The 16,123-nt window shown below is 40.2% G+C and overlaps 1 protein-coding gene across 1 annotated transcript in view; it reads right to left on the bottom strand.

Moving 5' to 3' along the window:
- Positions 1 to 1,126: 1,126 nt before the first annotated feature.
- Positions 1,127 to 16,123, bottom strand: part of LOC141434533 (uncharacterized) — a 21,872-nt gene continuing 6,875 nt past the window's right edge. The window contains exons 5-12 of the mRNA XM_074096953.1: positions 15,083 to 15,191; positions 13,174 to 13,398; positions 12,356 to 12,752; positions 11,074 to 11,364; positions 10,582 to 10,794; positions 10,057 to 10,185; positions 3,781 to 3,912; positions 1,127 to 1,270 (exon numbers count right to left, since the gene is read on the bottom strand). Of these exons, the coding sequence (XP_073953054.1) occupies positions 1,127 to 1,270; positions 3,781 to 3,912; positions 10,057 to 10,185; positions 10,582 to 10,794; positions 11,074 to 11,364; positions 12,356 to 12,752; positions 13,174 to 13,398; positions 15,083 to 15,191 (1,640 nt within the window). The remainder of the gene's footprint in view (positions 1,271 to 3,780; positions 3,913 to 10,056; positions 10,186 to 10,581; positions 10,795 to 11,073; positions 11,365 to 12,355; positions 12,753 to 13,173; positions 13,399 to 15,082; positions 15,192 to 16,123) is intronic.

Here is a 16,123-nt window from a genome sequence, read left to right as displayed (position 1 = left end):
ACTTGCACGGAGACAATTTACATTACGTACTGATCATAAGCTTTTAGTCAGCATATTTGGGTGTAATACGGGAATACCGATTACGGCGGCGAGCCGTTTGCAGACATGGGCTATTAACCTTGGGCGTATAATTTTACAATAGAGTACGTTAGAACGGACAAAAATACTGCGGATGGACTATCGAGATTAATAAAAATGCATAAAGAGGAAGTAACGAACAGCCCCTGTACCTCTTGTTCTGAGAGGAGGCTTGTGCCCAGCAGTGTACGTATATAGGCTGGGATGATGATAATGATGAACGAACAGTCGCGAAGAATTACCAGAACAGACTAAGTATATTAACATTTCGCGACGGAAGCGTTGCTGCTAGATTACAAGATTTTAAAGAACCAGACAGCGCGGATCCCATATTAAGCCGCGTCATGAGTTATATAGTAGACGGCTGGCCGTCTAACACTAACATCGATATCAGGGAATTAAAACCATATCACAGCCGGCGAAATGATTATACACCGAGTTAGGTTGTATTCTCTGGGGTCACAGAGTAGTGGTGCCGGCACCATGTCGGGACAGGGTTGTTAGAGAATTACACGACTCGCACATGGGTGTCGTGAAAACGAAGGCGTTAGCGAGAAGTTACGTGTGGTGGCCGCGGGTGGACGAGGCGCTTGAGGCGGTGTGCCGCGCCTGCGCCTGCGCCGTGCACGTGGCCCTGGCCAGACCGCCCATGGTCCAAACTACACATAGATTTTTTGGGCCCAATAGCAGGATTCACGTTCTTGATAGTAGTTGACGTCTGCTCAAAGTGGATAGCAGCGATAAATAAGAAATCAACAACTGCTAATGCTGCCTGCTATTGCTTACCTTGTAATTTTTTATCTGTGTATCAGTTTTTGTATCGCTCACTATTTCTGGTGTACAATAAAGAGTCTTTGTATTGTATTGTTTTGTAAAAAAACACTTAAACAGAAGCTAGACGTAGATACGGCCCTCAATAGATATCTCCTAACGTATATAGGACCACTGAGCACTACTTGGGAGAGCCTAGCTGCATATTTCAAGGTCGTAAGTTAAGTATGCGCTTGGATAAATTAAAACCAGAGCGATTCGCTCGACTCAACGAAAATCAGTTGCGCGCGCAGGCGCGGCGGAGCGCGGGGCGCGGCGCGCGCTGGACGCGGTTTGGTACCGGGACTACCGCGCGCAAGACAAGTGGCTCGCTGGTAGGGTCGTTGAGAGCTAGGTCGTACTGATTACAGACTAGGGTCTGCTTGTGGAACCGAGGAACATAGGAACGTCATCAATTGAAATGTAGGATACCGAAACGTTCGTTAGTACACCTACACCGACTGAAGCGACCGAAGGCATTCCCGCAGTTCGGTGATTATACCGGAAAAGGAGGCACCCGAGCCGAGTGGCGTGGAGAGCAGTGGCTCGATGCGCCGGGGCTCGCGGCTGAGGCGGCAGGCGCAATGTATTTAGTTATTTAGTAATTAAGAGACATACGCAAACATCATGAGAAAGAACGATTACTAACGAAATACCCACACATTTATCTAACTATGTACCTATCAGGTTCGTAGATATGATTTATATAATCTAAACTAGCTTTTCCCGCAGCTTCGCTCGCGTTCAATTTGGAGTAACATACATTTACTTTCTGCGATCCTTTTTCGTGTTTTGATTAATTTTCTCAGGATTCGTGGAAATAAAAATACGGACAGTTTTTCTTTTAGACAGATGGTGCAAATTTTGTATAACAAAATCAACCTACATACGTAATTAATTATGATTCATACCAGCTTTTGAAACCCTGCTTCGCTGATTCAGGGTTGAAATTTTAGAAAACGTTTAAAGTACTAAGCGTTTCTTTTGCCGCGACTTAATTCATACACCACATTTTTGCAGGTGGCAGGACCTTGTGCAAGGTCCGCCCGAATTGTTACCACCATCTTGCTCGCTAATCCTGCCGTAAGCAGCAGTGCTTGCACTGTTGTGGTTTCGGCGTGGAGAGTAAGAGCCGGTGTAATTACTGGCACTTGAGGCATCTCATCTTAGGCCTCTAGGTTGGCAACGCATCTGCAATGCCCCTGGTGTTGCAGATGTTTATGGGCGGTGGTGATTTCTTACCATCAGGAGACCCACTTGCTCGTTTTCCATCCAGTCAAATAAATAAAATCATATAAGATTATATCCCGAGAAATTTTAAAGTAGTGCACCCTAGTGCACCTCTGCATTACTTTAGGTCCATCTATGCCAAATTTCACACCGTAGCATGCTGAACGGTTGTGTTGCTCTGAAAATGAGCTCTGGTTGAATTCGAAACGCGTCAGTGTAAAGTGGTGGTGGTGATAGATGGATTTGTGTGTTCTTACAGTGTGGAGGTGGAGGAACTGCATGAACACACATTGCATGGGCACAAAGTAGCTATCATGAAGGTCGCGGGTGGGCAAAGTAATTGTGTCAGCTCGTTGAACGTACATGTAAAATTTCAAATTAAGCATGCCAAATTTGAAGTCTTTAGGTCTTTAATATTTATAATTACGGAGTTAGGGCCACTTTGAAGCGAAAATATAAATCCCATTTTATTCCCTATCCGTAGAAATTTCGTAAAATCCTGAAAGTCGTTTTTAGCTGTTAGTATTACCTACTTGCATGCCAAATTTGAAGTTTCTAATAATTATAGTTACGGAAATAGGGCCATTTTCAAAGTGAAAATATAAATCCTGCTTTATTTCCTATCCGTGGAAATTTTGCTAAATCCTGAAAATGGTTTTTAGAAAGAGACAAAGAAAGAAAGAAGACATTTATTCACTTACACAGAAGACACACATATACAGCAAAATTAACACAAATAAAATAAAAAAGAAAAAAATAATAAAAAAATACAGAAAAACACATGAAAATATTAAATACAATATGCACAATGATGTGTGTCCCCGCGAAAGTGAAACGGTCGCTGACTCAGCATTATGCTGAAGCGTTAAACGCCTGCAGCGCTGATTTTCTGCCAGAACCGTCTGTGACTCACGGAAAGATACACAAATATAATAAATAAATAAACCACTTATCTATACATACACAAATAAACTTAAGAGAAAAAATAATAAAAATAACTATAACAAACCAAGAAATAAATAAATTACAACGAACAATAATTAAAAGAAAGAAGAAAAAATGGATTGTTTAAAAACATCAGGCCGGCATATCAATGTGGTTGGCATGTCAAAGTGCTGGATAGGGAAAGGATTTTTGGAGCGTCAATAAGTAATCCTTCAGCTTGCGCTTGAAGGTATACCCACTACACGCTCCTTGGATAGGGGGAGGGATATCATTCCAGCACTTGGACGCCGCAAACTTAAAACTTCCGCGGAATGCTGCAGTCCAGTGCTGGGGCACAAGAGCCATTGCGCTCCTGCGCTCACTCCTCGACCAAACAATTTTATTGAGGAGGTACAATGGGGTCCTGTAGCGTCTCACACCAAACAGCAGGGTAGCGAGGTGCATGCGCCTGCGTGCAGACATGTTCAACAAGTTAGCGGCGTTCAGGTACGGAGTGATGTGGCAGCGGGGAGGGACACGGAAACAAAAACGAGCGCATGCATTCTGCACCCGCTGTAAAAGCCTCTTAGAACGACCAACAATGCAGCCGTCATAAACAAGATCACAATAGTTTAATCTGGACAATATAAGCGATTCACAAAGGTCAACACGCAAATCGACACTAAGGTAATCGCGTATATTGTACAGAACTTTGAGACGGTAGAAGCAGTTACTCACAACTTTTAAAATGTGGTTCTCAAAGCTCAGCTTGCCATCCATAAGGAGGCCAAGGTTGTTAGCTTCTACCACCCGTTCTATTGGATCACCCATGACGGCAACATTCTCGGTAGTCAGAGCATCAATAGCATTCTGAATTTGATGTCTCGATCCAAATACTATGTACTTCGATTTCCGGGATTGTGGACTAAACAGTTGCTCTCTGACCAAGCAGAAACACGATCGAGGTCTGCATTGATGGCGTTTACAGCTACGGACGTTTCTGACGGCGCGCAGGAGACGTACAGTTGAAGATCGTCCGCGTAAAGATGGTATCCACTGCTCTTTATACTGTTGACAATATCAGAACTGTACAATATAAACAGCAAAGGACCCAGTATCGAACCCTGCGGCACACCCCGTGTCACAGGGCAAAGAGCGGACCGCAGAGGACTACCATCCAGCCCACGCAATACGATGGTCTGCGCACGGTCAGTCAGATAACTGTTAAACCATTTTATCGTCGTTACATCAAATCCATAATACGACATCTTAGATAATAGCAAGGGAATGCTAATGCAGTCAAAAGCCCTGGAGAAATCTAAAAGCACTAAAATGGTACTCTTACCAGCATCCTGAGCCTGTTAAATATTATCAACTACATCTAGTAACGCAGTAACTGTCGAACGACCCTTGCGAAAACCAGATTGCAGTTCAGGTAGGATGTTGTATTTCTCCAAGTATTCCGATAGCTGGTCGCAAACCACCCTTTCTATTATCTTTGATGCACAGGGAAGGATACTAATAGGACGGAGATCGGATTGATTAACATGGTTAGGTTTTTTGGGTAAGGGGGTCACTTGAGCGATTTTCCAATCAGTCGGGAAAGTCATAGTCTCAATGCTCTTATTGATGATGAAAGTCAGTATCTTAGAAGTCACCGGGAGAGTCATAAGTAGCATGTCAATGGCTATAAAGTCATGTCCTTTTGCAGTCGTTTTAATAGAGGTCATAATTTTTGTCACAGCTTCTATTGTCGTTGATAAAATAGTAAAATTTTTGTCACTTTGTCTATCAAATTCATACCGTGTCAAGTCAGATATAGATGCAGCAGGTTTACCAGGTATATATAAGAAATGGCGGTTTATTACATTTTAGCTTTTTTGAACATGAAACTACCGTGAGACTCACTGCGCGTGTTGCAGCAGCCGCTGAGTCGCGTTGCTCCGAAGACGAAGGGCTACGGATTAGCCCGAAACATGTCGAGCTAAACTCGATTTAAGACGTGAGTTATCCGGGTCATTATATTTAATATGATGGTTTTTAGCTGTTAGTATTACCTACTTTTTCGCCAAATTTGAAGTCCCTAATAATTATAGTTACGGAAATAGGGTCATTAATTAAAAGTGAAAATACAAATCCCATTTATTCACTATCCCGTGGGAATTTCGTAAAATCCTGAAAAGTGTTTTAGCTGTTAGTACTGTACTGATCCCACACTTCGTGTATTAAACTTTGTGAATTTATTTTAACCACAAGTAACCTCCTTGGGAATTTTTTTTAAAGTTTAAACGGTTAGTGTAATAATGTCAGGAAGGAAAAGAAGGGAGTCGGTTGTCAAGTGTCATGGAAGAAAAATAGGAGTGAACCAAAATAAATAAAATTTAATGTAAATTCTTTTAGAAAGCAATGAAAAGGCCTAGAAATCCATATATTAGCGTAGAGCCAATAACAGAATATGAAATACGGCCTTTACAAATAGTTCCAGTGGAAATTAAATAAAGTCTAGTTTGACAGCCGCCGTATAGTCGTATAACGGGATCCCTACGTATACGATTTCAAACTCCGAACGAAACATAACGCACTCAGTTATAAGCAATGGTTGCTGCTGATGTAATCAATGGATTACTATGTCTTATTGTTGTGATAGAAGTGTAAATAGGTGTCCAATAGTGCAAGTTTGTGTGTTCTTCTGACGTGAGTTATTTACAATTGCTTTTGCCTCTTAATATTTTGAGTTTCAGTGACCTATGTATCTACTGGGAGGAGGATGACAGTAGCTGTCATCGTGATGAGATGAGGAGGTCTGTCTGAGGACTGTGAAGTTGCGCAAGCCTGGATTGATAACGTGTAAGTTGGATTTGAATTGAATTAAATAAATGTGATTTTATTGAAATACTTTGATTTGTTTGGAAAGTTAAAGACAGCCTATAATTAATTATTCAGTACCAATTCACGTTTAATATGTCCAAAATACTTAAGTTCTTGAATTGTACGGCTATTATATTGACATCTAATTTCATATTGGCGCCGCCGTCCGAGCTGGTGGAGATACCCTGGCTGGCTGCGTGGTGCTGTGTGCAGCGGAGCGTGGTTGGAGTGCTGGCGTGCGGTCCGAGTGCTGATGGCGCTCTCTGGATGTCCTTAGCTAAGTTTCTCATCTATCAAATAGTACAGTCAACTACGGTTTGATTATGACTTACATTTGTTGTCACACTCTCATAATTTTGAAAATCGACGTTAAAATTAAATGTCTATGACATAAATTTAGAATGTCTAATAAATTCAAACCGAAATGGAACCGCGACATTCCTGAGGCCTCATTGCAAATCGGTCTTTTGATCTATATGTCGGCGGCCGATCGTAAAATCCGCCAGATCACGAAATTCCTAGGCATATCGTGAAACGCCGCCATTTCATGATATGCCTAAACGTTGGCCAGGCATATCACGATGTGCCTGAGAAATAATACGGCAGATCGATTAGAGCAACGCATTCGTCGATATTCCTAGCTCTATACCGGGGCACATCGTAAAATAGTTTCTTATTTGGCCACTGGTGGCGCTGCGTATGCAATGGCGGCCGTGACCAGCTGACCGCCCGTGTTTGTTTAGCGCGTGAAAAATGTCGGCGTCGCAACAAAATGATCTTTAAACCGAAAATAGTGATTGAATTCAAAATAGAAGTGCAAAAGAAGCTTTTGAACATCAGCTCCGTTCTTTTTATGTGAATCAAACGGATTCTGTGCACAATGTGAAAAAACCATGGACGTCTGCCCGTATTTTAGAGGTTAGAATTTTGTTGGTAAATAAAGTATTCACTAGTTGTTATCTATATATATAAAAGAAGAAACTGACTGACTGACTGACTGACTTATAGATCAACGCACAGCCCAAACCGCTGGGCGTAGAAACTTTAAATTTAGAATATATGTTTCTTAATAGGTGTAGACGCGCACTAAGAAAGGATTTTTCGAAATTCCCACGGGATAGGGAATAAATGGGATTTATATTTTCACTTCGAAATGGCCCTATTTCCGTAACTATAATTATTAGAAACTTCAAATTTGGCATGCAAGTAGGTAATACTAACAGCTAAAATTGGTTTTCAGGATTTTACTAAATTCCCACGGGATAGTGAATAAATGGGATTTGTATTTTCATTTTCAATTAATGACCCTTTTTCCGTAACTTAAGTATTAGAGACTTCAAATTTGGCGAGCAAGTAGGTAATACTAACAGTTAAGAACAATTTTCAGGATTTATCAAAATTCCCACGGGATAGGGAATAAAATGGGATTTATATTTTCGCTTCAAAGTGGCCCTAACTCCGTAATTATAAGTATTAGAGGCTTCAAATTTGGCACGCAGGTAGATAATACTAATAGGTAAAAAATGTCTCAAAGATTTTCCGAATATCCCACGGGATAAAACGAATAAAGAGGATTTTATATACCAACTGAATCAGAAAAAACATAAGCTAAACCAATAAAACTGGGGACTGGAGATTAGGCAGACTGATGTAAATCTGGTAACGATTATTTAGCAGTGACATCCTGCTCATCCTGGCGAGGATCGTCTCCGTAGAAGGGAACTCCTCAAAAGTTAATGGCACATGCAAAAGACTTTACATGATTGTTAAATTTCAATGACAATGCGTTTAAATGATATACACCGCCTGATGCTGCAGCCAGGGTCGTCTGCTGATGACGGAACTCCTCAAAGGCTGATAGCATTGATACGAAATTTTACATATACGTTCAACGAGTTGACACAATTAGAGACCTCGATGACCTTTATGATAGCTACTTTTGTGCCCATGCAATGTGTGTTCATACAGTTCCTCCACTTCCACACTGTAAGAACACAAACAAATCACACAAATCCATCTATCACCACCACCACTTTACACTGACGCGTTTCGAACTCAACCACAGCTCATCTTCAGAGCAACACAACCGTTCAGCATGCTACGGTGTGAAATTTGGCATAGATGGACCTAATGTAATACAGAGGTGCACTAGGGAAAGATTTTTAGAAAATCTCATGGAATAGGAAAATATCTCATCTTTGTTTGTTTCTTTGTTTGTTGGGGGTAATCTCTGAAACTACTGAGCTGATTTAAAAAAATCTTTTATCAATAGAAAGATTCACTATCCTTGATTGACATTAAAGTACTTTAAAAAAAATGCAAACTTTCCGCAGAATAAAAATAAGTTTCAATTTTGAGGCAGATTTTCAAAATTATTTCATTGTAGAAAGCTACAATGTTTCTCTTATCGACAATTTAGAATTTTAAAATAGATCATAACAGTAATTCATGTCCCGTGGGAACTTTAATTTCTCGGGATATAATCCTATAGGTATCGTGTATGAAGTCGCGGGCAAAAGAAATGCGTAGTACTTTAACGTTTTCTAAAATTCCAACGCTGAATCAGCGAAGCAGGGTTTAAAAGTTGGTAAGATTAATCATAATCAATGACATACGTATGTATAGGTTGATTTTTGTATTACAAAATTTACACCACTGTCTAAAAGAAAATCTGTCTGTATTTTTATTTCCATGTAATCCTCCGAAAAATTAATCAAAACACCAAACATGGATCGCAGAAAGTAAATGTATGTTACTCCAAATTTTACGCGAGCGAAGCCGCGGGCAAAAGCTAGTTTATTTATATAGAAAAAATTAGGAACGACGAGCGAAGCGAGGAGTGGTTAGTATTAATTGTGATCACGACGCACGAGCCGAGCGAGCGAAGCGAGCGTGCCGCGGCAGCGGCCGGCGAAGTGCCAGAACCGATATGGCGGCGTTTCATGATATGCCTAGGAATTTCATGATCTGCCTAAACTGGCCAAATCATGAAATGGCGGCGCTTCATGATATGCCTAGGAATTTCATGATCTGCCTAAACGTCACTAGGCAAATCGCTAAACGGTGAGTTATGAACGACATGGCGGATGTCCCTTAGCCAATTCATGAAATGGCGGCATTTCACGATATGCCTAGGAATTTCGTGATCTGGCGGATTTTACGATCGGCCGCCGACATATATAAACGCATACAATATTTTTATAAATAATTTATCCGTGTTCTAAAGTTTTAAACATTTGAAATATAAAAAAACAAATAACGGTGGTCTAAATTCAAAATACCTAAAGTTAAATATTTTAAATTTAGAAGTCAGATTTAAAAGAATCGAATCTATTCGAATACTAGTCATTATTATTCTGTTCTGTTGGCGTTACGCAGTGTTACGAAGACATCGATTTGTTGACTAAACTTAATAAATATTATCTTCAATTAATTTAAAATATATTTATTGAATCAGGCGTTACTTTGCGGAGGTCCATATCAATGAACTAAAATAATTTCCTTGCTCACCCGCGACCTTACGATAGCTAAGCTTATGCAAAATATGCGTGTTCATGCAGTTCCTCCACCTCCACACTGTAAGAACACACACAAATCACACAAACCCATCTATCACCACCACCACACTACACTGACGCGTTTCGAACTCAACCAGAGCTCATCTTCAGAGTGACACAACCGTACACCATGCTACCAGTTGTTAGACTAACGAACCACAACCACCGTTTTAACTTGTCACTGTAACTCCCCAAGTACCCACATACGTTTTATGAAACAAAACAAAACTTCCCACAAATTATTAATAATTTTTTTTAACCGTCCTTCAAAACTACCTTGATTTTTATTTATTTACTGACAAGGCATGTTTTATTAACTACCATTGCTGAAATTAGAACCAAGCCGTAGCAAGGGAGATGAAACTAAATTTATAATAATAATAATAATAATATTCATTTATTTCAAGCAACATGACTCATAGAAAATATAAAAAGAAAAGAGAAAGAAAAAACAAAAATTTTTTAACATGTCAACAGAATTATTTACAATTTAATTTATTCTTACATGTCTATCGCAACAATGGCGTACATATGGACAATCTACTTTATCAGCCATCATATTTAGGACAACGTTAGTGCTGGCACGCACCCTGCGCACTAGAGCGGCGCCGCGCGCGCGCATGGTCGCGGGGAAATCCGCCACTCGCGCCTCCGCGAACATGCCCGACGCGCTGCAGCAGCGAGGCAGCCCCAACATTGACCTAAACGCGTTGTTAAACTGGACACGGAGGGCGTTGTATGTTTTTTGAGTGTAATTTACCCATAGGCTGCAAGTGTACAGAGAAGTGCAATAAGCTCTAAAGAGCGTTATTTTCACATCCCTAGAGCACCTCGCAAACCTACGGGCGCACACGTTTGCTCTAACACACAACGCCCTCCGCTCTCTATCTATATCGGCATTGTCATCGAGGCCAGTCGTAACAATATGGCCCAGATATTTAAACTGTTGAACCCTTGTCAGAGGTAAGCCATTCAAGTAAATGGGTGGAACATTCAATACTCGCCTAGAACCCGCCTCGAAGACCATGTATTGGCTTTTGACCACATTATATTGCAGTCCATGGTCATACGCAAAGTCTTCACAACATTTGAGTAATGACCTAAGACCGCATACTGACGCACTCAGCAGGACCATGTCGTCTGCATAGCTTAAGTTATTGACGCAGACTCCATCGACGTGGCAACCGACGTGTCTGCTGCTGAGCTCGACAATAAGCGCGTCCATGTAGAGGTTGAAGAGTGAGGGAGAAGTTAATCCTCCTTGCCTCACCCCGCACTCCAATCTATACTCTTTAGACATCGCCCCCGACCACCTTACGTTGTTGACCTGGTGTCCATACCAGTACTTAAAAATGTTAATAAGTTCATGAGGTAAATTAATACTCTCAAGCTTTCTCCACAAAATCTCGTAGGACACCAAGTCAAATGCCTTCGACAAATCCAAAAAGCAAGCATATACAGGCGTCTTTCGATCCGTATAATACCTAACGACGTGCTTAAGCGACAGTATTGCACTTTCAGTTGACAATTGCGGTCTGAAACCAAACTGATTGCTATGGAGACATAAATAATTATTTAACTGTTGGTTAAGCACGGCATCAAACACCTTCGCAACTATGGTAGCAAGAGAGATAGGCCTGTAGTTATTTGTATCCGTCATGTCTCCAGTTTTGTTTTTCACGACAGGTACAACAACCGTTTTCATAAGGTCTGGGGGAAGATAGGAGTGACACAGGCACAAAGAAAATAGCATCGCGAGAAGTCTTGAAATATGCGGTCCGGCATTTTGAAGGTGCTCGATACTGAGGCCATCATGGCCGGGAGACTTGCCTCTCGTTAATGATCGGATCGCTTTTGCTACATCCTCTGCCGTATATACCGTCAAACTCCCCCCCCACTACAGTCCCAGCATCGAACACACTCTTGTCAGGCTTCACTCGCGGCTGGACACGAAAGTGATCCATAAAGACATCTGCAATGCCCCCCGAATCACTAACGCCTCCGACACTCGCCGGGAGGCCGGGACGAATATTTACTTTTTTCGTACCCTGCCAGAAACCTTTAAAATTACCATTTGCGTGCTTCTGTGCCAGAGCGTCCATTTTAATCTGGTCCTGGTGATCTTGGCACCATTTTAGTCTCGATTTAAATATTTTTCTACTTTTACACATTTCATTATAAACATATCCGGAGTTCGGCTTCCCGCAGGACATCCATTCTATAAAATGCGACCTAGCAACCCTATGCGCGTCGCTAACGTGCCTGTTCCAACCCATGATCCTTGGGCTTCCCCCAGGCCTCCTAATTCTTCCCCCATGACCCGCCATGGTCACGGCTGATTTACACAGTGCGTTAATTATGTCAGAGTAAAACCCGTCTATAATAATGTGATGATGCGGATCGCTACAATGCCGGTCAGCACAGTTGACCAATTCATTTTTAAAATCCATATCTCTTAAACGTCTATGACATTCGCTATTATACATTTGAATTTCATCCTCACTCCTATTTCCCCACATTATCTTCCGTTCTACATGGGCATTGCTCGTAAGATTAGGTAGTAAAACAGATAAATTAAAATTACACTCGACAATGAGGGGAAAATGGTCAGACCACAGACAATCATGTTTAACATATATTTTTCGCACACTGAGCCCTGCCGACTGCGTAACCACGCAATGGTCGAGCCAGCTACATGTCCCATGCACTTCGCTGATAAAAGTGTAGGTATCTGAATCTACACTTAATTTGTCCACATCCGCGCACGACCAATATTGTTCGTTACAAAAGTCGACAAGTTCATTAAAAAATAGTTCATGTGGATGCGCGTTGAAATCACCCATGACGAATACAGAGTCAATCTCATGTTCTGTTATTATCGCACTTACCGCGCTTAGACAATCCGTGAACTCGGGTAGGTTTTCCCGTGAGTTTGTCGGCATATAAACACTCACCACGATTATGGGCCGTTCACCCGTTTGAATTTTTATTGCACATAGCCGATTGTTGTCACACTTTATAATTGACACATCTTTAAAAACACTGGTCTTCCAGAGAATAGCCACTCCGCCGTATGGTCTCCCACGTAGAATTTCTGCAGCTGTATCCACCGCTGACGTCCCCGTGTATCCAAAACTAGTGTCAATCGTGCTTAGAAACGGTATATCATCGGGCAACAGCCAAGTCTCCTGCAAAGCTATTACATCACAGGTCTTACATAACTCCCTGATTCCGTCCACAGATCTCTTAACACTTTTGCAGTTGAAGGTAGCAAAGTTAAAATAACTATTATTGTTATTATTATTATTATTAGATTTCATTCCCATTTTGTTTGTTTACTGCACCGCCAACAGGGCTATCCCCGTTCGATTTATTATACTGAAAGTTGACGAATCGTCTAAAGATAATACCTTGAGGCCAAAATTTTTTATCCAGATAGACGTTTAATTTATTTTGCGGTACAAACATTTTAAATGACTTGTGATCTTTTTTATTTTTCATTTTTATTTCTTGCAACGAGACATTGTCGCGCGTCTTAGAAGAGACGTATTCGATTATTTCTTCTCTTGAAACACTCCTATTGACGTTAGAAATAAATATCGGTATTTTTAAGCAGGCCGCCTTAAAGTTGGACGTTACATTTTTAGCTATACCTGCTTGGTCTTGGAAGCGATATTTAGGCTTTTCTTTTTTATATGACACCAACTTCCATTTTTCAGTATTATTCTCCGTAAAACAATCATTAGTTGCCGTCATACGCTGCTCCGCCGCCCCGGGCGATGATAACACAGCATTAGAGTTAGAACCTGTCTCGCCCGACACAGCGGTGTGAGTCATCGCATCGCTGTTATGATCAACGTCGCCGTCAGCTGACCGTTGCGGTACCTTCTGTTCGAAATCACACGTTTGCACGTCTACCCGCTTTATATTTCTGTAATTTAGTTGACTTAGAGGTGGTTGGGATATGTCTAATTCATAATCAGAAGGACTATTTTGCGTTACATTTGGCAGTAAGCCCATAGGTCCACTATCCATCAAACTGTTATTCGACCAAGCTCCTCTCTTCATGTTGATTTGGGGCCCGGACGAAAGTGTCAAAGAATTACATTTGTTTTCTAATAACTCTGCCTTTAGATTAATCAGATCTGTTTTGGTCACTAACGTGGCTTTGACCTCATCTAGCTCAGTTTGCACACGGAGAAGGTCCTTCAGTAACTTAGTGCAATCCAGGTGGTCAAATAAGATAGGAGGCTTAGATGAATGATTGGTCTCGCGCGCTCGCTCGACTAGATACCGCCGGCGTACTTGTCAAATGCGGCAACAAATAGTACGCCGAAATCGGCGTACCCGAGCCCGAGGCGAGTCAGTCGCGTTGCAAACTGTGCGTAATGTGCATGTCCCGAATTTTTGTTAAATTTTGGTCATAAACCGAAGTAAAATGCCAGTTTTCGCAGTGAAACTGTTTAAAAATAATACTACAAGAAATAAGAAGGACACTGGGATCGCATACCATCAGTAAATATCGTATAATTTCGAAATTACAAAATAAAATAACATGAACCCTAAACGCCATTCTGTGTTGCCGCGTACACAAGAATCAAATTCCCCGTGGTTGAGATTTTAATAAATTGAATTTTATTGTTATCATCATTAAATGATGATAAATTTTAATAACTTATTTTATTTAAGTAAGTATCTAACGTAATTATTATATATACATAACCTAGTTCTATATTATTTAATGTTTATCTTTGTGATATTATACACTGAAGGTGTATAAATTGTTACCCGACACTATTTAATTAAGGGGTGAATGTGTCTTAAAATTAAAAATGTTTTTCGTCTTTCCAGTCAAAAGCCCGATCAGCTGATTTACTTAGGTATTACGGGAAACGAAAAATTTTTTTTTTCGTATTTCTACCCATTTTCCTGAAATGTTAACTTTTTACCCGACTGCCCGAAGGAGGGTTATCTTTTTCAAGCGTATGTATGTAAGTATGTATGTATGCATGTACCTATGTATGTATATTTTGTAAACAATTATTTTTATTTTAGTCTTAATTAAACTGTACCTACATTATATTAGGTTTAACTATAGGTGCAACGTGTTAAGTACGCAAAACTTCTTAGTTGGTGACTCAGTCCATGAATTTTCAGTAATAATTTGTAAATATTGAATGTCCTTAAATATATATATTTTTTAATTAAAAGTGAGGCCTGATCATTGATATACCTACATCATACCTACCATTTTTTTAAAGAAGAAACCTACGCCTAACCTATACACAAACATATTAATACATTCACTCTTAATTACTTCTTAATTTCTAAGTATTTCCCAAGATACATTTTGTAACCAGTAACTTAATAGACCACAGAATAATTTATTTTCCCAATAATTCGGGTAACAGTGGAGCAGCTGGCAACACAATTCATCACGCACACTAGCATCCTTGCAAATTGTCTTACACCGTTCTTACGCACACTACAATATTGAGTTGCCGCATTCACGAACGTTTTGTTTTTAGTTAGCGGGGTATCTAGTCGAGCGAGCGCGCGAGACCAATCATTCATCTAAGATAGGAGGTAATTTTTCCAACTGCCGCGCTACAAACACAGGCATGTCTTCAGGATCAGCGGATTTAAACAAGTTGACGATATCAGTCAAATCTCGTTCTTCCTTACCCTTGTTTTTTCTGATTATTTTTCGCGAGCCCGTTGGGACTGCGTCAAATAACAGTGCTTTTGATTTTTTTTATCTCTTCACTTGTAAACGCCGTGGTACATATTCTCAGCAGCGTCACTTCATCTATCACTGATATCTTATTTTGTATATACGATAATAATTCATCGATTACTATATCACACGCATTACACTTAAGGAAGTTCGACATTTTTACATTTAACGCAACAATAGCACCGTTGACGAAAGTACGCACCCACTCGTAACGAATGCGCGCGCGCCACTGATTGACTGAATTTACCTGCTCATTAATAATAGACCCCATACTGTTGTATCTAATTATCTCCATGCATTCTAAAACATCGAGACGAAACCCCTTGCCACAATAAAGTAACACTTCATACGAATCTGAGTCCTGCATGAACACGCATATTTTGCATAAGCTTAGCTATCGTAAGGTCGCGGGTGAGCAAGGAAATTATTTTAGTTCATTAAAATATATGTAAAGAAATTAGATTTCTTTAAGTTGTATTCGTCGGTAAAGCAGACGTCGGTATTACTTCTATGTACCCGAAAGATTGCGTTGTTTATTTACAAGACTGATTTCTTGAGTGAACTGAGGGTAGAAAGGTGATTTTTCAAGATGGTGTCATTGTTAGTAAAATTAAATAAAGGATATTAAGAAAAGGAATCGGCAAGCATAATAATTAACTTCAAATGTCGTTTCTTTGATTTTCAAGTAAATATGATTAGATATTACTGTAATTTGTAGTGGTGTAAAACTAAAAGTGTAAACTTATTCTAATAATAAAATTTTGATTTTCAGAGCAACACTACGTTTATTTTACCGGTTCCCAATAACGTTTACTTATTGTCATATATATATTGCCATTGACTGTACCTTAATTACCACCAGTGCGTGAATATTATAGTGAAACGCTATTATTATTGTGGAATAAACCAAAGGCTGTGA

The sequence above is a fragment of the Choristoneura fumiferana genome, chromosome 13 (genome assembly GCF_025370935.1).
Source record: "Choristoneura fumiferana chromosome 13, NRCan_CFum_1, whole genome shotgun sequence".
NCBI classification, from domain to species: domain Eukaryota; kingdom Metazoa; phylum Arthropoda; class Insecta; order Lepidoptera; family Tortricidae; genus Choristoneura; species Choristoneura fumiferana.
Note: the sequence above shows the minus strand (reverse complement) of the source record. Positions and strands in the feature narration are given on the sequence as shown.